This window comes from Gopherus flavomarginatus, chromosome 1, assembly GCF_025201925.1.
Source record: "Gopherus flavomarginatus isolate rGopFla2 chromosome 1, rGopFla2.mat.asm, whole genome shotgun sequence".
Classification (NCBI taxonomy): Eukaryota; Metazoa; Chordata; order Testudines; family Testudinidae; genus Gopherus; species Gopherus flavomarginatus.
In genome coordinates, this window is record NC_066617.1 from 12,737,811 (window position 1) to 12,751,538 (window position 13,728).

General features: G+C 44.5%; 1 protein-coding gene across 3 annotated transcripts in view; it reads right to left on the bottom strand.

Annotated features, from left to right (window-relative positions):
• Nucleotides 1–13,728, bottom strand: part of SFMBT2 (Scm like with four mbt domains 2) — a 205,969-nt gene that overhangs the window by 29,526 nt on the left and 162,715 nt on the right. For all 3 annotated transcript variants that reach the window (XM_050936826.1, XM_050936824.1, XM_050936825.1), the window contains 2 exons: nucleotides 12,697–12,836; nucleotides 1,285–1,394 (listed from right to left, as the gene is read on the bottom strand). In XM_050936826.1, the coding sequence (XP_050792783.1) occupies nucleotides 1,285–1,394; nucleotides 12,697–12,836 (250 nt within the window). The remainder of the gene's footprint in view (nucleotides 1–1,284; nucleotides 1,395–12,696; nucleotides 12,837–13,728) is intronic.

Here is a 13,728-nt window from a genome sequence, read left to right on the forward strand (position 1 = left end):
GGTGTGGCCTGGCTCCAGCCGCAATCCGACACCCCCTGCTTCTCACCCTGACGGCCCCCCTGGGACTCCTGCCCCATCCAACTCCCCTTGTTCCCTGTCGCCCCCCCCGCCCCCCCCGGGATCCATGCCTCCATCCACCCCTCCCTGTCCCCTGACAATCCCTGGACTCCCCGCCTCTGACTGCCTCCCGTCACCCCATCCAATCCCTCCTCTCATTCCTGACTGCTCCCCAGGACCCCTGCCCCATCCAATGATCCTTTCTCCCTGACTGCCCCCTCTACAGCCACACTGCCCAGAGCACCAGGACAGGCAGCCGTGCCACCCGGCTGGAGCCAGCCACGCCATCGCACAGCACAGAGCACCGGGTCAGGCTGTGGCTCTGCAGTTGTGCTGCCCAGAGCATCGCACTGGCAGCGCAGTGAGCTGAGCCTGTGGGGGAGGGGGGACAGCAGGAGAGGGGCCGGGGGCTGGCCTCCTGGGCCAGGAGCTCAGGGGTCAGGCAGGAGGGTCCTGTGGGCCGTAGTTTGCTCACCTCTGATCTAGTCTGACCTCTTGTATAACACAGGCCTTAGGATTTCACCCAGTTATAACTGAGCCTAGTAATATGTTTGGCTAAACATCATCTTCCAGAAAAGCATCTAGTCCTGATTTGAAAACTTCAAGACATGGAGAATCCACTACTTCCCTTTGTAGTTTGCTCCAATGGCTTATCACACTTACTGTTAAAAATGTGTGCCTACTTTCTAATCAGAATTTGTCTGGCTTAGCTTCCAACCACTGCTTCTTGTTATGGCTTTGCTAAAGGGTCCTTAAATTAGAGATTAATAATAACAAATTTATTTTATTTTATGAGACCATAAATTGGATTAGTACCATTTAATAATAGATAAAGTTTACATCAAAACAGCATTTCATAAAACTCAGCACTTTCTGAATCAACACTTGGATCTGGTTTTCCCATTGCAAGTTATTTCTCAAAAGAGCTGGTTGAAAAGGATCAAAATTGGAAATTTTGATTCAATTTTTTATCAAACTCTGTCCTGCTCCCAAAAATCCCTCAAACCAGCCTGAAACGAAATATTCGAGAAAATTTTGTTTCAATGTTTAAACTTCTATAGAACTGGTCCAATAAATAAATAAATAAATAAAACTCAAAGAAAATTTTTTTGGGAAAAAACTCTATATGAAAAATTTCATGAAAATGTCCCTTGTTTTTTCCAGCCAGCTCTGTTTATTCAAAATGGAAAATAAATGAATGAGTAGGCAACACATGGAAATACTGACTTTGCCTTGAGTGTTTCCTCCTGAAAATTCCACTGCGGGTCTTCTACTAGCTGCAGTTCTCGGAGAACGCTGCCTGGTTTGTAAGCTGCGTTGATTACCATGCTAAGAACCTAATGAAAGACAAAAGTAAACACTGATAGCTTTAATAGAGTGACCACATAGTCACTATCCTCATATCTGCAGTGAAGTAGCACCTGGAGGCACCAGCTGACTCGGGGCCCCTTTGTGCTAGGCACTGTATATATTCACGACAGGGGTCCCCGCCCCCAGAGAGATTACAATCTAAGCAGGGCTTTAAGTAGAATGCAGGCCCTGTCAATGTGCATGTTAACATTCTATGGTATTTACACAATTCTGGGGGGGAGGCGGGAGGGTGAGCTAGTTTTAGCACCCTATACTTAACTTGATCCTTCACAGATTTCAACTGACTGTAAGCATAGCTGCTCCCCACGCCCACCGCAGTCGCCTCCAGACGTTATTACAAGAGAGAAGCTGATTATATCATAATAGCATACAGTAGAGATGATCTCCTGCATCTTTTCCAGTCATGGGTAAGGCCCCACCAAATTCACGGCCGTGAAAAACATGTCACGGACCGTGAAATCTGGTCTTTTGTGTAATTTTGCCCTAAACTACACAGATTTATGGGGGAGACTAGTGTTTCTCAAACTGGGGGTCCTGACCCAAAAGGAGGTTGTGTGTGTGTGTGTGGGTGTCGCAAGGTTATTTTAGGAGGATCACAGTATTGTCACCCTTACTTCTGCACCCTTACCATTTTGGATCAGGACCCCTACAGTTACAACACCATGACATTTCAGGTTTAAATATCTGTAATCATTATATTTATGATTTTTAAAATCCCATGACCATGAAATTGACCAAAATAGATCATGAATTTTGTAGGGTCCTAGTCTTGGGAGTCTGCCATCATTTTTGGAAACCAAGTTGGATAATTTTCAGTCATGAATTTCACTTATTGCTACAGATTACAATGTAAAGCAGGCATAATTTGAATAGCCTGGTGGGTTTGCTTATTAGTGGAAGCAAGATACTAATTCGTTATTAGACCTTTGTAGCTTTCACAAGACTGCTCATTAAAAGAAATGAACTCAGAAATACTGAAAATAGTGTCTAATAATAATACCCCCAGGTTCTTATACCATGCTTTTCACCTACAGATCTCAAAGCACTTCATAAAGGAAGATAGGGATTATTATCCCCATTTTACAGATGGGCAAACCGAGGTACAAATTTGCCCACAGTCACTTAGCAGGCTAGTGCCAGAGCAAAGAATAGAGCTCCAGTCTCCTGAGTCCTAGTCTAGCATCCTACCCAGGTTCACACTGCCTTCCAACAATAACAAAAAGACAAATCCGTATGTTCTCAGCCAATCAACACTCATAATTGTTCCCTCCCATCACCCACTGTAGAACTGACAGCGGCACTGGCCTGTGTGACTCTCAGCCATAGGAGACGAATGGCCTTTTAAGGGCTTCCACCCTCACTGGCCTGCGTAGCTGCGTCTACTACACTAGCCGCTTTTGGGAAAGCGCCTTCGTTTCACTTCCAGCAGGTACAGAAAACACAGCAATGTGAACACCGGTGCCCCGTCCACACTGACACTCCCATCATTGTGACCACCAGCACAACTGCACTGGTGGTCCTGAAACAACACATGGTTTTCCCCAAAGACCTAATGTAGGCAAGGTCAATGGTAGAGAAAAGCCCCTTGGGATGGCTGCGAGCAGTCCCCAGTATGATTCAAGGGTTCTCCCTCCAGATATGCTACCCTTGGCATCTAGGCTTCAGTTCAGCAAAGCACTTAAGACTTGGATGTTCTGTTGAACCAGGGCCCTACCCAGCCTGTGTCTAAGATGCCCCATATCCCCTTCACATTAATCTGTCTTTTAAATCCAGCACCAGCTGGGAATAAACAATTTCCTGTTAGAGAGAGCTTTATCAATCGGCATGTGACCTCCCTTACTTCCTAATGCTGAGGGCTACTGAATTGCAAAACAGGGTCCCCAGGGTAGTGGTGGCAGCCAAACTGTTTGACATATTAAAAACTAGACTGGACAAAGCACTAGGAAACGTAACACAGGGAAGTGAACAATCCTGCATTGACAGGGAGATGGTCTCTTCCACCTCTAATTCTTATGACAGCCTACAGGGAATGAGGCAAATCGCCAGTAACAATTGTTTCTCTTGTATTTCTATCTGCAGGTCACCCACAAATGACCGCATGCTTGCTGTGCTGCAGCATCGTCTTCTCCTTTGCATGCACTTTGCTCTTATTTGCTTCATGAGGTGCTGCCCACTCCTCATGTTTCATCGACTGTCCGATTGTGCCCCTGGGAGCTCTCTTGACATTGCTGAATTCCATTTGGACCTGGAGCCTGCTTCTCTTGGCACAGCTAGACACTGCTCCATCCACCAATTTCACGAATTAAAGAATCTGATTTAGATCAAGAACAGTTCAGTCATACAGGTCCCATTCCTGCAACCTTTCCCCTCCATGCGTTCACAAGGACCATGGAGCAGGTGAATAAACACATCTCAGTTGTTCAGCAGTTGTAAGGGGAAGGAGAGCTCATTATTTAAATGGTTAGTTAATCCATAGATAATAAAGCTTAGCACTCAAACATTAACTGAACAGCACACAATCCCTATTTATTTTCTCCATTTTGCAAATGGAGGCAGAGTCATTATGGGCCAGATCTTCAACAGGGTTAAGCTCATGTAAATCTGGCCACTCATTTAGATATTTAAATGGAAACAGAGCTGTTTTGGAAATGTGTCTCTAAGTGACTTGCCCAGACCACGCAGCCCATCAATGGCAGAGCTGGAAATGGAACTGAAGTATTTGATCACCAGATACAACACATCCTAGGAGCGAAAAGACATTCACTCTGTAGTAGGGTAACCCGGTTAAATAGAGAGCTCTGATTATTACATTGCGGCATAATGTTTCTCTAAACAAAAGCGCACTGTTGTGAGGATTATTGTTTCATCTCTGATATGCACATGGCAATAATCTGTAAACCTGTTCAAAGCTTCCTACCTAAATAAAAAGATAAGAAAGAAAGACAGAAATCAGGCATTTCTGGCATGACTGACTCACTTAGACATCATTGCCTTGATCACCTATTAAAGTGATATCTGTTCTAAGTGCAGTTGGAGAGATTATGGGCACAATTTCTCCCTCCAAACAGAACAGAGTTCCACTGCTCAGTCTGTCTGGGTTTTACCTTAGACAACCAATCTATTTCAGTCCTGTACAGATGCTAACGATACCAGCGTTCTTCTCTGAATTGGCTTGTCTCCAACGTGACTCTTAGTAATCTAAGCTCACATTGGAAAATAATGTTTTGACGGGATAATCATTTCCCTTGTGGGGGGCGGGGGGGCCTTTAGCTTTGTCTCTGTGTTTATTTCCTAAGTGTCTCTTGGCTTGTCACTAACCTTCCAGCAGGAGTCCATTACCATGTTAACAGTGTTCTCGTTCAATGACATAATCTCTTAATCTCACACACAGTTCAACACTACTTTACTTCTTGGGGGAAAGGGACCTGGGTTTTAAGAAGTTCCCTAAAACATATTTAGACATCTAACTCCCATGATTTCAACAGGACAGGGGTAGGCAACCTACGGCACGCGTGCCGAAAGGTGACACGCGAGCTGATTTTCAGTGGCACTCACACTGCCCGGGTCCTGTCCACCAGTCCAGGGGGCTCTGCATTTTAATTTAATTTTAAATGAAACTTCTTAAACATTTAAAAACCTTATTTACTTTACATACAACAATAGTTTAATTATATATTATAGACTTAGAGAAAGAGACCTTCTAAAAACGTTAAAATGTATTACTGGCACGTGAAACCTTAAATTAGAGTGAATAAATGAAGACTCGACACACCACTTTTGAAAGGTTGCTGACCCCTGCAATAGGATCTGGGCCCAAATCCTGATCTCATTCAATTAAACTTCTACTGGTTTCAGCATAGCTAGATAAGATCCAAGTAACTAATTTTGGGCAACTTCCTTGAATCAACATGTATTTCTCTGTCACTCTGCTTTCCAAAGCAAGTCAGGACGGATTCCATTTTTGGCCCATGATGTCATAAATATATAGTCTATGACAACATAAAGCAACTGTGTAAACTGGAATAGCTCAGTTGACATCAGAGCTACAATGATTTACACCAGCTGAGGATGTAGCCCGCACTTGCTCCTATTGAAGTCAATGGTAAAAATTGGCTTCACTTGGAGCACCATCAGATCCATAAAGCTTATACAAGGTACAGAGAATACAAACACCATATCCGATAGCTTGTGATAGCTCATGATAACTCCATCAGCCTTGCTCAGTCATGTTTAAAATTCAGTCTAAGTTGCTTAACTCTCTGAGCACCAAGACTGAGACATCTGATTTAATTATGCAAATTACTCCAAGCTCCTCAATTTTAAATTAAAGAATGAGTGCAACAGTTTAACATTTTTTCCTCCTGTTTTTCAAATACTGGCTTATTCCCCTTTTGCGTGTCAGGAGAGGAGAGTCACCTTATGCCAAAGTCCAAAACCAACTACACAACTTTTTTTTTTTTTAGACAGTGAGGGTAATTTATCTCTGAAACAGATTATCAATGAATGTGGTCAATTATCCATCACTTGGAGTCTGTAAAAAGAAATTGTCTGTCTCTTGGAAAGAGATGCCATAGTGCAAGCACAAGCTGTTGGACTAGGTGTAAGGATCAGTGGGTGGAATTTTATGGTCTGTGTTATGCAGAAAGTCAGACTAGATGATCATAATGATCCTTTCAGGCCTTAAAATCTACTAAATCTAGGAACTGTTAAGCAGAGTTGCTGTGAAAACGGCTGTCATGTCCCACCCCAGAAGTGACTGCATTCCTGCGATGGCTGAAGTCTTTGCTATCTGTCCCAGTCCTGAACCCCTTTCCCCCCCCCCCCCCCCCCCCCCGCAGACAACACTCCCATCAAGGAGTTCAGGATTGAGTCTAAAGAATAGACTTTAAGCCATCACTGCAATGGACCTACCTCTGGGGTGGAACATGGCATGTAAAGTCCTTGATTCTGCAATCTGATCTACATGGGTGAACACCTAAGGGTTTGTATAAATACAAGGGGGTCCACCCGCAAGATTGGGGCCAAAATTTCAAAAGCACTGCTGGATTATTTATTATTGATCTCAGAGTAATGCCTAGGAACTCGGACCAAGGATAAGGGTCCCATTTTGCTAACCCCAGGGGTAGACAACAAGCAGACCCTGGGCCAAATCCGGCCCACCAGATGCTTTTGACTGGACCCCAGAATCTTTTTATTTACTTATTACTATCATTATTGTTGGGTTTTTTTTCCATCTTCTCTAGAGTCTGGACCTTGCCTATACCTTGACTAAAAAATTTGAACCTTGACAAAAAATAATTGACTACCCTCGGCGCTGCATAAATGAGAAACAGCTAGTAATCCCTGCTCCGAGGAGCTTACAAATGTCAGAGAGTCCAAGGTGTGACACCTCGGTAAAACAGTCAAAAGGGCTGAAGGATGGGTGGGAGGTGACAAAACAGAGCTTAGCGGAAGTCACTGCTTGCCACTTGCCTAACCAATGGGATGAATGGTGCTGTATAAATGTAATATGTTACCACCATCTCTCTTTGAACTCCCAGTTATGGGCTGTAAAAGCAGCAAAGAATCCTGTGGCACCTTATAGACCAACAGACGTTTTGGAGCATGAGCTTTCGTGGGTGAATACCCACTTCATCGGATGCATGTAGTGGAAATTTCCAGGGGCAGGTATATATATACAAGCAAGAAGTAAGCTAGAGATAACGAGGTTAGTTCAGTCAGGGAGGATGAGGTCCTGTTCTAGCAGTTGAGGTGTGAAAACCAAGGGAGGAGAAACTGGTTTTGTAGTTGGCAAGCCATTCACAGTCTTTGTTTAATCCTGAGCTGATGGTGTCAAATTTGCAGATGAACTGAAGCTCAGCAGTTTCTCTTTGAAGTCTGGTCCTGAAGTTTTTTTGCTGCAGGATGGCCACCTTAAGATCTGCTATAGTGTGGCCAGGGAGGTTGAAGTGTTCTCCTACAGGTTTTTGTATATTGCCATTCCTAATATCAGATTTGTGTCCATTTATCTTTTTCCATAGAGACAGTTATGGGCTGATCCCCCTGGTGTTCCAGTCCATTCTGCTCTGGTGAGTTTCAGTGTGCTGGCAGCCAAGTTACATCTACTGAAACTCCAAAATGTCCTGTATACAAGCCAGCGTTGGCTGAACCCCGCAGGACAAACCCCACTTTCTACTACTGCCCTACGTAGGCAAGGCCAATGGCAGAGAAAAGCCGCTTGGGATGGCTGCGAGCAGTCCCCAGTATGGGTCAATGATGACCCCTCCAGATATATCCCTTCAGATAGGGAGGAGGTTTGGCCACAAGGTGCTCAGTGCCACCTCCTGCTCCGGCTCCAGCGAACTGGGCGCGTACCTAGAGTGGAATACACGGCTGCATCTACTCGAAGAACATCTTATTAGTAAGGTTGTGAGTCTGTCATGGAGGTCACGGATTCCATGACTTTCCATGACCTCCGTGACTTCTGCAGCGGCCAGCAGCAGTAGTCTGAGTGCGTGAGGGTGGCTCAGGGCTAGGGGCAGGAGCTTGGGGGGTGGGAGGGGAACTTATCTCATGGTGGGGGGCTCCTCGGCTCCCACTGGCATGGCCCTGCAGCTCCTAAGCCCTGCCCTCAGTTCCTGGCCAATGGGAGCTGCGCAGCTGGTGCTTGTGGCGGGAGCAGCGTTCAGAGCCCTCTGGCTCCTCCTCCGCCACCTAGGAGTTGCAGGGACACACAGAGCCAGGTAGGGAGCCTGCCAGCCCCGCCAACCCTTCCCCTCCAGCACCAGCAGGGTTTCCAGGCTGCACGTTGCTGCCCATCCCCAGCATTAGAGTGGGTCCCGGGCCATCTCCCTCAGCAACTGCGGTGCCCCCGGACCGCCCCCTGCAGAGCACTTGAGGCCCCCCACCCAAGTTTTAGTTAGAGACATATAGTAAAAGTGACGGACAGGTCATGGGCTGTGAATTTTTGCTTACAGCCCGTGACCTGTCCAAGACTTTTACTAAAAATACTCATGACCAAAACGTAGCCTTACTTATTAGGAACAAACTCCAAATGCAACAGCATGGCAAGAAAAGGCATCAAAATTAGGAGTTTTAGAAGTGGGAAGCTGCAAAGTCTAGATGGGATTGTTGGCTCTATTTTGGGTTTATTTGGTTTAGGAATGTCAGTAAGCAGCAGGGCTGGTATGGAATAAAAAGACATTGGGTATTTTAAGCATGAACAAACAAAAACAGTTTTACAGGTGTGAAAGGGTTAGTTCTACAAGAAAATGCACCATTTATAATGTGCACAATATTGATATATTATTTAACTAAATACAAATAAAATCAATGTTAATTAATACAAATAAAAGGGAAAGATAAAGAGACTATTTGTGCTGTCTATGGGAGCTGTGTGTTAACCACTATCAGTAGCACCCTAAGAAATATTAAATAAGGTAAAATTCCTCATCATTAAGGATAAACAACGCCTTAATTGGTATTGTCCACGGTGCACTTCTAAATTTGGTAAGGAAAGGAATCGTGTCAAGTTCTGTAAGAAAGTGCCTTTTCACACTATTAGAAACTTCGGGTCATGGACATAGCGTCAAAATCAAGGCTAATGTTATTTTAAAAGGTCATGCACAGTATTGGCTTCCCTTATGTATCCCTGCAGTGCGTTTGCCCAGATGAGACCCTGACACTGCACTACTCAACACACTGGCAGTGGTCTGTTCAGTAAGGTTATCTCTAAGACACCGTCTGACAAGAATGTCTGGACTTGCTGCAGTTACTGGTATATCCTAACAGCACACAGTCATTAAGGGCTCCACACTCTCGGGGTACGCAGAGTTTTCCAGGGGGTACATCAACTCATCTAGATAGTTGCCTGAAACAGACTACATAAAAGCAATAGCAAAGTGAGTACAAACTAAAATTTCATACGACTTGTTTATACTGCTCTATATACTATACTCTGAAATGTAAGTACAATATTTATATTCCAATTGTTTTGTTTTATAATTATGTGCTAAAGATGAGAAAGTCAGCAATTGTTCAGTAACAGTGTGCTGGGATGCGTTCGTATTTTTATGTCTGATTTTGAAAGCAAGTCTTGGTTGTTTTTAAGTGAGGTTTAACTGGGGGTGCACAAGACAAATCAAGACTCCTGAAAGGGGTACAGTAGTCTGGAAAGGTTGAGAGCCACTGTGCTAAGGGACAGCGATACAAGTGTAGGTGTGATGTTTTTGACATTGAGTCAAGTATCAGAGGGGTAGCCGTGTTAGTCTGGATCTGTAAAAGCAGCAAAGAGTCCTGTGGCACCTTATAGACTAACAGATGTATTGGAGCATGAGCTTTCATGGGTGAATACCCACTTCGTCGGATGCATCTGACAAAGCGGGTATTCACCCATGAAAGCTCATGCTCCAATACGTCTGTTCGTCTATAAGGAACCACAGGACTCTGCTGTTTTTGACATTGTCACTCCAGTGTGTAGTCATCCTGGTCTAGACCAATTGAGTGAGACTGGGGAGCTAGTTGCTACAGTCTCGAGTCAGTGAAATGGAGAGAATGACCTATACGCCACTATTCCAAACTTTGTTGTATCCTACAAAAACCCACTGTGATTGGACAAACTGTTATAACCCCCAATCTAGTGTTTAATGATGTGCCTACCACTGACAGTGAGCCTGACCATCAGGATGAAATTGAGGCGATGGTACCCATTTTTGATGTATGCATTACCCCACTAATTTTGTTAAATCAGAAATATACCCGTGTTATGCAAATTAGCAACAGCATGGGAAAAGCAAAGCGATCTCAATCAGTTATTTCCTGATGGGGATCTCAATATTCTGTGGTCGCATATTTAAACAGAAGTAACCTTCAAGGGTTTGACTGTGTTACAAATAATTAAAATTAACATAATGACAATTATATTTCGCCACTTACGTCTGGTTAAAGAGCAAAAAATTTAAACAAATGCTTTACATGCTAATCCTTTTGAAACTCTGAGGAAACAAGTTAGTGTTACTGAATATCTTACTTACAGCTTTCTGCTTAAATAAGTGGCACCATAAATAAATTTACAGTGACAAGGCAGGGCCTGTTGACCTATGAACCAGACCTTTAGCTCACTCATGAACCAGACTCCCATAATCCTCTTTGGTCACACTAAGAAAGGAAAATACAAGCTTCCTGGACTTGTTAAGAAAGAAATAGTGACCTTTTCCTGCTCTTTTGACCGTGCAAGCAATGTCTTCAGCTGCAACAGCCAGGAATATACATATCAATATAACGTACCTATACTAAAATAATGAGTAAGAAGGGATAAGCAATTATCAGGACCAAGACAAGACTGGGATCAGCTTGTCATCACTGCAGGGCCAGTTCCACGGATTGTGGTAACTATGATTGATATCTATTTCTGTCATGCGCTATTTTGATATCTAATTGTTTAATAAATTCAGTCACTCTGACTTATACTGTGATTCAGACCATCTCAGTAGCTGGCCACATCTTCTATTTCATTCAAAATGTTGTGGGTTATGTAATTCTGACAAACTGTGGAGTTTTCTTTGATAATAATCAGGCTCCTGCATGGGAATGAACCAGGACTTGAAGGCTGCAAAAGGCTTTTCTGCCCCTCGTCTCTCTGCTGCACGGATTTGGGCTGTGAGGACCGCAACATGTCACATCATGTCAACTGGTATCTCCATTCCTGCTCATTTCCCTACCAAATCCACAAAAGACCATTTATTTACAGGAAGAAAGCTTTTTGGATAGCTGGGAATGGACGTTTCACACTTGAGTGCTTAGATAGAAATCAGTAAACCATGGATCTTCCTCTTAGACACTTAGGGTATGACTCTCCCCTACCCTGCACTTTCTAAAGTCATTCACACCTGCAAGTGTAACATACGACTGTTCTAATTCAGTGCTTCCACTCTGCTCTTGTGTAAATGATGATACAAGAAGCAAAGCAATGGAAAAAATCAGGCCCTGTGTGAGGATATTAGAGGGCCGATCAGGGTAGTCTCCTTGTATGGGATAAGATCCTCAGCTGGTGTAATCACTACAGCTGTGCTGAAGTCAATGCAGCTATGTCATTTTACACCAGCTGAAGATCAGGCTTCTTTTAACTATCCACTCTGCTTTAAAAAACAAAATGTTCCACTGATAGAGGAGGAAGAGCATTAGTATAAGTACAAGCTTGGTGCAACTCACGTTTCTCTTCCACTTACAAAACTGAAGTGGATGCTCTTTCTTTACTCCCGTGTTCTCTTTCAGAAGATGAGCAGAAAGCCAGATCCACCATTAGCAAAACGCTCAGGCCTTGCTTTCAGATTTGGTAACTGTCACCTTTTGCTTTGCAAACACTTTATCCTGCTTTCTGTTGGGACTATTTTGGATTCCTGAATTTCAAATCAAGCTACCGCACCTGGAAAAGCAGCTTGATCTTGGTGCTTTTTGTAGTGCTGCCCCCCATATCATGAGACAATAGGCTGTAGCCTTTCAAACAACACCAGAGATTTTTTTAAAATGAGTAAGAGTCCCTTGTTGGTACCAAGGCCAAAAATTTCAACAGTGATCTGTGATTCTGGGTGTCTCAGATTTTAGTGCCCAATTTGAGACATCTTGAGACTGATCTTCCTGATCATCCAATTAAGTTGAAGTCAGTTAGAGAGATGGCTGAAAGTGCAAGACCACTGCTTATTCTACAGTATTGTCTTAGGCCTTGTCTACCCTATGGGGGTAAATTGATCTAAGCTACGCAATTTGAGTTATATCAGTAGCTTAGATCTACTCACCGCAGGGTCCACACTATGCAACGTTGATGGGAAACGCTCTCCCATCAACTCCCCTTACTCTTCTCATTCCAATGGAGTACTGGAGTTGACAGGAGAGTGCTCTGCGGTTGATTTAGCAGGTCTGACCCACTAAATTGACCCCCGGTGCATTGATTGCCACAGCGTCAATCCTCTGGTAAGCGTAGGCAAGCCCTTATTGTTTCCTTGTGCTCCACTGTCTGTCTAACCTACCTGCTGTCTGGTGTTATAAACTTATATTGTGAGCTCTTTGGAAGAGGGATCATTTTTGTTCTGTGTTTGTACAGAACCTAGCACAGTGGGTCCTGGTCCAGGCTGCTCCTGGTGCTCTGTCATGGACACAGTTACCTGTGTCTGTCCCATGCCTGAATGCAAGTGAGGTGCCTGTTTTGAAATTCTGGTCCATATTCCCCACAATCCCTGTTTCCACACCGTTACGCAGACATCCAGTCCCACATTGCAGGCAGATGAACCATACCTCTTTAAGCACTAGCACACACTTGCCAGGCCCAACAGACTGAGGTAGCTCTGCTATTCTCCCTTTGTTTAAATATGGACCTGAGAAGCAGCGGTGATTGATGAAGAGCTGGGGGCAGCAGTATCGCCCATTGACAGTACCTGCAAGAAGAAACCGATGTTACCAAGGTTGCAATTGTTTTGCTGCAGCAAACCTAAGAGTCTCTCTTCTTTCGGCTAGATGCTTGCAAAACTACCAGCAACTACCCTGGCGGTAGGATCGGGTCCCTGGTAAGCACAGCTCAGTGTCCAGAGAGATCTCATTCACGACACCAGCAATAGTACTTAGAGGGCCACGATACCAGAGTATCTGAGTGTCTCATAATTGTTAACCCTCTCCTGAGATGTCATTACAGATGGGAAACTGAGGCATACAGAGAAAAAGTGGCTTTTCCAAGGTCAAAAAGGAAGTCTCCAGTTGAGCAGGGACCTGAACTCAGGTCCCAAGAATCCCAAGCTAGCACACTAACCACTGGGCATGCCTTCCTCTAAACACATGTGCTTAGGCCTCCATACCAGCTACTATGAACGGTACAAACAAATGGTTACTTTCCTGGTACAGGCTCCTGTGCCTGGATTGAAAGGCCTGGACGGTGCTGGCATGTAACTGTGGGTGAACTGTGGGCCTGAATAACAACAGAGTGCTGGAGAGTTTAAGTGCCCCACAGCTTTGGCTGGGAGAGAGCCACTCAGCTCTGTGGAGAATGGGGCAGCCCTCGTCATGTGAATCTGAGTCAGAGCCCAGCGCTTCTGTAAATCATATCCCAATTTCCATATAGCTTTCTTGGCCCTTTTCCCATTCTTGATGTCTTCCCTAGCCCTCTGTTAAGGAATGGGACCTATTGTGATCTGACTACAAGGCCAGGAGTGGAGATTAGGGATTTGGGGGGCGCCATTTTCTTCAGCAGCGACTGTAGCGGCCAGATCTTCAGCCGCCCCAGTCTCTGCCAGCATTTAGGCGGAGGGAGCTGGAGCAGGGGAGCACGGGGAGGGC